Raw genomic sequence first — 10,132 nt, 5'->3', positions numbered from 1 at the left:
ACTAACCAAACGTGCTGATAATGGAAAAATCTAATAAAGGTTTACTAATCTAAAAAAATAGTTTTGTTCATAAAATAAAATTATAATTGCCTAAAATTTAATTTTTTAATTTTTTAATTATAAAATTAAACTGTCATAACCTAACCAAACCAACCAAACTTGCTGATATGAAAAAAATGTTGATAAAAAGTTAATGCCGCCGGCGGGATTCGAACCCGGAACATTCGGATTATCAGCCCGCAACGCTAATCACTGCACCACCGAGGCCGATGGCTCACACCGTATCGTTGGGGTATTGGTGTTCCCTCAAAGTGACGTCAGCAGTTAGTGACGTCAAACGGCACCTGAGAAATCTTCCGTGTGCCGTTTCATAAACAAACCTACCTTGTAAACAAATTAAATTAAATAGCTGAACAGCATTTCTGACAACAGCTGGAGTTTCATAACAATGTTTGTTTCCCATAACCTTATGGAGAAATATGAAACTTTAAAGGGCCCCAGGGCCTCATTCTTTAATTATTTACTAAAAAGATAGTTTCCTGCACAACTTCACGTTACGCTCTTTCCAATGACACCAAAATCATGTCAATCGGTTCAGTAGTTTCGGAGGAGTAATTGTCACAAAAAACTTGCTTGCGTATTAAATAAGTACTAGTAGCCCAGTCAATAAAGGGATTGTGTCGGAAGTAATTAGTGAAAGGCAGATTTTTGGCCCATCGACTATTACCATTTAGACAAGTGTTCAGCCAAAAGTCCCCGCCCCTACCCCTCTTGCTTCCCCCCCTATGCCCCCCTAATCATATAAAGTGTAAGGGTTTCGTAAATCACGTTTTTCTCGATTGTTAAACGACATATTGAATTGCAATTAGTTTTATTGTCTTTGTTATAAGATTTCCTACAATCATGTTCGGTTAACTTTCATCGTAGCTGTTACCTTTTGTTCATTATTTGTATAAAAATGTAAAGATTTATATATTTTTGAACATATAATTTTATTTTTGTTGCCTTAACTTTTTTCGCTGACGTTTTATGAAAATATGTTTTGAACAAAAGTTGTAGCTGCTTTCATTAGCTTAAAAATGGTATATAATAGTACTTGATTTAATGAAAATCCTGCGAGATTCAGCCGGTGTAATGGAGTATGCGTACTCAATCAGTGAGCTAAGTTGGGCTGGTGCGGCGTTACAATACTATCATTGTTGTAATATGGAGAGTGTTTTTTTTTTCTTAAGGTACACTATTGCATTATCTCCATTCCCCACCGCAGCAAACCTGCGACTAAGCAAATTTTCATTTACCTGGCTGGATATTTACTCAAAAATTCCCTTAAAATCGTCAGAATTATTTCTCTCTTAAAAACTCCTGATCAGATTATTTTAATGAATACTTAGGTTTGCTGCTACAGCCAAGGTATTGATGAGTGTTCTTTTATTGATATGTTGATAGCTTTTTATGAAATAAATAAATCTAATTAAAATATATCTATAAACAAGCAGACTACAACAGTTTTTTTTTTATTGTCCAAAAGAATAAAATGGGAATTTTAAATTTTAATTTGTATGAATTATCTCTGTAACCGTTAGGCGTACAACGTTGCTCCAATATACAAAATTGTTTATTTTTTAAGCTCTACAAAATGGTTTGGAAAGAAATTGTAATATTTTGTGGTTTTAGGAGGGAATTGGGAATTACCAATGTTTACTTCATAAAAACTCTTATAAGTCCCTATTCCCTTAGTCTGATCATACTGGTTCGCAAACTCGTTCGAATAAACGTAAATTGATACGTTTCTACCAAATTTCATCAAATCGGATCATTTTTGCTTGAGTTATCACGCTAACGGACTCGTGTGTGTATATATATATAAAGTGATAATATATATATATGATCTTAAATTTTACATTTTATTTATGAATTTGAACGGCGGAGGGTGTTTTCGGCCTCTGAGGGCCTCAAAATGAAAACTAAATCGGGCCCGGGTCTAGGTCTTACCATGAGACCTACGGTAATAGTTTATTCCCTATGAGGAATTTGCTAAAAGAACAACTGAAACAAAACCCATGTACACAATTTTTTTCTATCCTTTGTATTTAAAAAGCATGAAATCATTTTATATGTACGTAATAATTTTATAGGATGTTATTTTTGAACAAAATTATTGCATTATCATGATTTGCAGTTAAGAATTACTCATACATCGAATTCAAAATTTCCCCTTACAACTTCCTTCCCCCCATATCTTATATTTTCAACACTGGGGTAAGACGACTCATCATACACTTGGTTTTTAATTCCTTGTCTTATCAAAGCCGCAGCTGTAGAAACAATTCTCTTAATCTTATCATCGTTATGCCTTTTATTTTAAGAGTACCAAGATTCAGAGAAAATCTTGTCCACCCTATCTCTTAAACAAACTATGGAGGATTTATTTTTATGTTCATAGTCTAATAAGAAGTCTTTTACCAAGTGATTAAGTAATAATGTTTTGAAGTACTTCGTTTCATAAACCTGGTCTCTGCCTGATATATTTTTCATCAATTGCAAAAGGTTAGGAATACTATGCTGGCAATCATCATTTTCCTCAATGAAATCGCAAACTTTTATGAATAATTCTTTTAATAATTCGTTAACTGGTCTACCACGACCTGCACACGTTTTGGGTGATTGAATGGGTTGTTTTAAAAACCTAGCATAACAAGGTAAACAAATCCTTCTAGCCTGGAGCTAACCTAATCACCCCAATCATTTTTCCTATTTTCAATACATTTACTTATAGTTTGTTTGGTAGTTGAATTACAGTATGAACTAAATTGACTGCTTTCCTATTGTTTTTTTGGTGTCTTAAAATTTAAAAAATCGAGAAAAATACAATAATAGGTAGAAACGTTGTGCACGAGTGCGGTAACGAATCAGCTATGGAGCGCCACATAAAAATTCGCTGATAGCAGCTACAATTTTGTTTGAACAATAATTTCATAAAATTACGGTGTTAAAAGTTTTGCAAAAAATAAAATTGCTAGTAAAAAAATATTAATATTTACATTATTCTACGGATAACAAACAAACGGTAACAGTAACGACGAGATTTAACTGGACATGATTGACAAAAATGTTATTACAAAGGGAATAAAACAACTGCAATTCGATGTATGTTACATTTTTAACTTCCAGATCTTTGTTGCTTTTTAAATGATAAACTAAATAATTTTTTTAAATTAATTTAAACAAAATTAGCCTAACTTTTAATGTTATTAACTTTACATGGGGGTTTCGATTGTTTTTTTCTAGGATAATACAATAGTGTATCTTAATTTTAAAAAAAATTCTCCACATTACAACAATGATAATATTTTGCGCCAGCCCCACCTAGACCGAACCCACTGATTGCACATACTGCATTACACCGTCTGAATCTTGCAGAATTTTCATTAAAGTAAGTACTATTTTACATAGTTTTAAAGCTAATAAAAGCAGCTACAACTTTTGTTCAAAACATATTTTCATGAAACATCAGCGAAAAAAGTTAAGGCGACAAAAATAAAATTATATGTTCTAAAATATATAAATCTTTACATTTTTATACAAATAACGAACAAACGGTAACAGCTACGACAAAAGTTAACTGAGCAGGATTGTAGGAAATTTTATAACAAAGACAATAAAACTAATTGCAATTCAATATGTCGTTAAACAATCGAAAAAAACGTGATTTTAGAAACCCTTACACTTTATATGTTTAGGGGGGCACAGGGGGGGAAGCAAGGGGGGTAGGGGCGGGGACTTTTGGCTAAACTCTTGTCTAAATGGTAGTAGTCGATGGGCAAAAAATCAGCTTTTTACTAATTTCCCCTCCCTGAAAACACAGGTTGACTTGACTAAGTATACTCGCGGATTCGCGCCGCGGGCGCTCTTGCGCCCGACGTCGCCTCCCGTTTTCGGACTGATTCTGTCAACTGGCTGCAATTAAAATACGTAAAACCCATATCATTTTAAAGATTGAGAAATACGCCAACTTTTTATATAAAACATTTTTCTTTATCTTGTCTCATTTCAATACAAATCAACCTAACACATGAAGGTTGAAATTTAAAAGTGAAAAAAATTACATTCAAACTTAAATTACAAGAAAACTACTGAATATATCGATTACACTCTTATAACGTTTTTTGTAGAGAATATTTTAAGGATTGAAATGGTGAAACTAAATTTATCCTATTACTGTTTGTTTCTGAGATATTGATAAAATGATAAAAGCTTACACAAATACACTTAAAAGGGTGTAGGGGGGGAAGCAAGAGGGGGAGGGGCGGGGACTTTTTAGAAAATGTTCCTTATATGATCTACTAACATCCATGAAAAAATCAGCCTTTCACTAATTACTTCCGACAAAGCACTATTTTGTCCCTTTATTGACTGGGCTATAGTGTCCCTGTTGCTCGAATTCGAGCAATTTCTAAGTATTAGAGGTGTTATTTTAAAAGGAATAACGTTAATAATTTCTTATGACTTTAAAGGATTCGATCCAAAGATTAAATGGAAATATTCAAGATGTACATAACAGAATATATCAATTTATTCAGGCTCTCTCGCTTTTTTCCATTGTAATATTTACGCCAACCCGAATTAAAATACAGTAGTAAATATTTCATTTCAACCAAGTCAGTAAATGTTTGTAACAAACTGTAAAATTATCAAACTTATTGACCGTTTAAAATTAACATATGTTTTTCTTCTCACTTTTTTGACAACAGCTGGAGTTGCATAACAATTTTTGTTTCCCATGTTAATCTTATGGAGAAATATGAAACTTTAAAGGGCCCCAGGGCCTCACTCTCTAATTATTTCCCTAAAAAGAAAGTTTCCTGCACAACTTCACGCTACGCTCTTTCCAATGACACCAAAAACATGTCAATCGGTCCAGTAGTTTCTGAGGAGTAATTGTCACAAAAAACCTGCTTATATAATATTGATCATTAAATATACCGTACTGTACGAAATAATTACTTATGCACGGCAGATTTTAGGTACAATACTCAATGGGGGCGTGATAAGACTCTAATGTAAATATGTAGAATAATATGTGTTGTTGCCACCAGTGATATTTGCCACCACTCTAGGATTTGTGTCATTTGCCACCACTCTATACCTGGCTGGGTAAGTCATCAGCCCCAACCCTAAAACTCCTGATTCATCCAGAATGTATTCATCGTCCAGAATTCAAATTTTTGTATGTCATAAGATAGTAGTAAAAGTTCCTCATATAATGTTTTCTCTAAATCGAATAATTTCTGAGATGGCAATGGTGGCACATTCAAGTTCTTCCCCCTGTATATTCGCAGAATACTAAACACTTAAACTGCGGTTTTTCAAGATTTTAATGGGATTTAGTCTTATTGATGCGTCATATACTGTGACAAATGCTATTTTTGTATTATTTATCTAATCTTATGCCATGTAAGGAATATTCAAATAGTTTAAAATACCTTAACATAGATACGGTTTAACTTGTGATTATGTGAAGTTTGGACTCAAAATGTGCGTTCTTTTTAGCCGAACAAGATGGTAAAATTAATTTTTACAATTCGCAGTTGTAACTGGAGTTAAGACCATTTATTTAATATACAAACAATTATTTATACACATAGGAACGGTCAGGCGGGAATTCCGGGAACTGACCCTACTGGTTACTGGTGGCAAATGACACTGGTGGCAAATAGTAGGACACCGAATGGGCAAATCACGTTCAACCAAAAAGGTCTACCAGTCGAAGGAAGACAGAAGTCTCTTCATAATTTTACCCGCTCATTGTTAAAGCTAATTCCCTGATTTATGGCCCTCCCCGGCACATGAGGGGTGCCAATCAATCGAATGGGGGAGCAAGTGAAAGTAGTCTCGGCGAGAAGGCGCGAACTGCCCCGACGTTCCTAGAAGGATATGGATGACGTACTATACAGGCTGAATCAAGTGTGTCCACTATTGATTTCAGACAAACCGTTTGTCTCATGAAATGAAAATTTACCCTACTAAACCTTTCATGAGTTTTCATGACCTTTACGTTACACTTGTGTGCTGTGATCATATATTTTACCTTTTTATACAGCAACATACTGCAAATGTTCTGTAATCTCTATTTTGTAAAAAAAATATCCCTGCAAATATTTTACTTATGAAACTTTAATAGGCCATAGTTTGTATGTTATTTTTAGCCCTGATATTAGAATGAATTGTTTTTTTACGTTGTTTGTTTTGTAAATAATATACAAGATGTTTATGTTAACGATGATTAACTTGATGTAAATATTTATTATCTTTGACTATTCCAATAGTCAATGGTATTATGTAATAAGGATTCTATAACTATTAATGTTATGTAAAAAAATCGCCAATTTTGTCTCACTTGCCGTGGAACATTGAAACTTTTATACGTAGAGTTATTAAATTTAAAGTCAATGTTTAAGTATGACGTTTTATGAATACACTATTCCTATACTGCTTTAAGTATTGATTTAATTGTGTGTTTCAATTTGTAAAACATGCAAAACATAGAAGTATTTCAGCATTTTTTTATAATTTAAGCTGTTCACGGGCTTCACCCCGTGGCTTCATAAGTAGGTAGTATCTGGGGACCGAGCTTTGCTCGGAAAAATCATTCCCCCACTCTGCGATGCCAGCCTTTACTACTTCCTTCACCATTCCCTGCGTCATGGGTCTGTTTCCTTCCCTTCTCATAGCATTTAAGTATTACAGATACATTAATCTAACTGCCACAAACGGTTCCCACACTCTGCGATGCCAAACTTTACTACTTCCTACGTCGTGCACCTGTTTTCATCTCTTTCCATAGCATTTTAGTATTTTAAATACATTAATCTAATTGCCACAAACCTTTCCCACACTCTGCACTGCTAGAATTGACTACTTCTTTCACCATTTCCTATGTCCTGGACATGTTTCCATCCCTTCTCATTTCAGTATTTCAATTTCAGATACATAAATCTAACTGTTACAATTGGTTTCCAGTTCCCAGACCCCACACTGCTCGCCTTTACTACTTCCTTCATCTCTTCCTACATCGCGGACCGGTTTTCCTCCCTTCCCATAGCATTTTTAGTTTGTAGATACCTTAATCTAATCGTCATTAACAGTTTCCACATTCCGGACCGCTCACCTTTACTATTTCCTTTACCACTTCCTACGTCACGTACCTGTTTCCTTACCTTCCCATAGCATTTTAGAATTGCAGATACTATAATCTAATCGTCATAAACAGTTCCCGCACTCAGGATAGCTCGCATTGACTACTTCCTTCACCACTTCCTAGGTCGCGGACCAGTCTCCTTACCTTCCCACAACATTTTAGGATTGCAGATATTTTACCATCCTTATGGAACAGCTGAAGCCACTTTTATTGTTAGTTCCGTCTGGTTTTCTGTAGATGTCGTGTTTTGTTTTCAATTTGTTTCTATTATTTTAGGGTTAGTTTCTCATTATTTGTGTCTCACTGTTTGCTTATATAGCAACGATAGTAGTATAATAATATAGTATAATAGTACTACTAGTAGTAGTAGTATACTATTGTCGGGACCACGTAAGTTTGCGTTTGGTGGCAGCCAATCACAAGACAAGGCTAGTGCGACGTTGCCACATCGCCCGTTGACAACACTGATTAAAATACTGAACAATATTTTCAAATCAGCTGGCATAAATTTCCACAGTATAAACAAACATCTCAAACCAAGTATATAATTGAGCGGAGCGAGCGAAGCTCTTTGAGATCGGACCTTATGCAAACTATGTAATCAATTAATTAACTCAATAACGGCTGAACATATTGAATCCAAACTTGCCAGGGGTATTTCGACAAATATTTTTGATGTTTCGAAACAAACAAATTTCAATTTGATGATACCTGTACAATTTAAGACTGACATAAAATTTGCAATGTTTAACATGAGTCTTATGAGTTGCCATGATGGTTACTAGATAACAACGTAGATGTAAACAAAGAATCGTAGCGTATGCGACTCGACATTCTGTACCCACGGGCACCTCAGCTTACACATGCACATTATGGCCTATTTACAAAAGACAGTACAAAAGAAAAGGAGTCCGATGAATACCGGCCATTAAGCGTTGATTAACAATACACCGATTCGCATAATTTCTGGCGGCCTTACTGAATTATTCCAAGGAGATTATTTCTTTTAATTGTTGTTATTGCTATTAGTTTTTTGGCAAATATTAGTTTTGAAATAAATATATTCTTGTTTAATTCATCAATTCTCTATCCAGTGCCGTCTTTAAAATCTAATCTATTTATTGAGTACAGTATGCCTATATTTTGGCAATGGGGCGGAGCTAGCGCAAACGTCACCAATTCAATGCCACAAGCGTTGCAGCAACCACAATCTTTTTTCAGGGTATCATCAGCTCGTGAAATTAGCCACGCCTTATTTCCTGTGGTGACCATTGACTATGGTATTGCTATATATAGTCACCTTCTTCTGTCATTCTGTTCGCTGAGCAAAGTTTACTAATTGGCTAAATGTTTTAGTTGGGGAAAATGAGAAGGAAGCCTATAGGCCTATTACATAAATGGGAGCTAAACAAACATTAGGATATTGACAAAATAATACTTATCTTTATGCTATTACAAACACACAGTTTTACTATTACTCATATATACAATTAAAAATCAATGATCTAATAGAAACAGCTGACTGGATTCATATTTCCTTCAACTCTTCCAACCAAACCACGAGAATTCAATTGGATTGTTGCTATGGTGACGTCATCATGCGTATTCAATTTGAATCATGAAAACAAATTAAAGTTATTTGTTTATATCAAAGCTTGCTTACTCCGCTCAATTGGCGGACCTGAGGCCGCATCCCTAGTAATTTACAAAAATAACCAGAGCAAAGCTGGCTAGTAGTAGCATTGACTATATAACACTACGTAGTGTTATATAGGCAATGGTAGTAGTATATTAATGTAGGCCTAAACATTTATTAATAAAACCATTTTCTTATTTGTTATCTTATTTTTTATGTAAAACACTATTGTGGTTCTTTAGCAATGGTACTTATGATAAAAATAAAGCTACTATGAGTATAAAAAAATCAAACGCTGCTGATCATAACTTTAATTAACATTATAAAGGTCCGGGAAATGTGTCCTATTTACTTGTTTGGATCTATTCAGTCTCGGGGGATAATTAATTATGAGGTAGTTAGTTTTCAGCGTCCGGCTCTTCTTCGGTTTCTGCTTCACTACTAGTGTCTGAACTTTCCGCCAAGTTTACAATTAATTTGTCTATTGTTACGGTTCTAACACACTCCTTCTTAAAATCCTCTTCCTGCAGAGCTTCTGCATGTAGAACTCTGGACTTCCAGTCTTCTTTCGTGACATTGTTTAGAGCGTCATGTACAAGTTGCTCAACGTCTTTTAATTTAAAGGTTTTATTTTTGGATGCCACCTCTCCTTTCACTTTAGCCCATACTAACTCGATGGGGTTATATTGGCAGTGATAAGGAGGGAGCCTGACCACTGTATGCCCCATTTCATTGGCCAAAATATCTAGTTCATACTTTTTCGGTTGGGTTTTGTACGGAAGAACCCTCGCGAGTAGTTCTGGTTTGGTTTCACTCGTTGAATATTGTATATTTTTTGCAGATAGCCAATTTTGAATGTTTTCCTTTGTCCACGATGTATTTGGTATTTTTTCGGCGAGGACGGAGTGGTATGGTGCGTTGTCCATTACAATTATCGAACCCTCTTCCAAAATGTATAACAATTTAATGAACCATTCTTTAAATGAGTCAGCATTCATTTCATCATGATAGTCGTTTGAGGACGTTTTTGATTGAAACACCCACTTGCATTCATGCAAAAACCCATCTTTCGCTGAACCAACATGGCAAATTATTAGTCTCCTACCTTTGCCGAGAGGAACCTTTAATCCACCTGACTCAGTCGTATCCTGCCATATGTACTTCTGTGTATGATTTTCGTTCACCCACGTTTCGTCAAGGTAATATACGGGTCTGCTGTCACTGGATTCTCGGAGCTCGTGCATGGTTCTCAGAAATTTTAAACGAGCAGCTACGACGTCGTTTCTTTCTAATAAAAA

General features: G+C 34.9%; 1 protein-coding gene across 1 annotated transcript; it reads right to left on the bottom strand.

Moving 5' to 3' along the window:
- Positions 1-9,232: 9,232 nt before the first annotated feature.
- On the bottom strand, positions 9,233-10,078 carry LOC128999434 (uncharacterized). The gene has a single exon (XM_054425955.1). The coding sequence runs from the start codon at positions 10,076-10,078 to the stop codon at positions 9,233-9,235; it is 846 nt and encodes a 281-aa protein (XP_054281930.1).
- Positions 10,079-10,132: the final 54 nt, after the last annotated feature.

This window comes from Macrosteles quadrilineatus, unplaced genomic scaffold (assembly GCF_028750875.1).
Source record: "Macrosteles quadrilineatus isolate MER2022 unplaced genomic scaffold, UCM_ALF_1.0 Scaffold_8__2_contigs__length_117827958, whole genome shotgun sequence".
NCBI classification, from domain to species: Eukaryota; Metazoa; Arthropoda; class Insecta; order Hemiptera; family Cicadellidae; genus Macrosteles; species Macrosteles quadrilineatus.
This window is presented reverse-complemented; position numbering and strand designations above follow the sequence as displayed.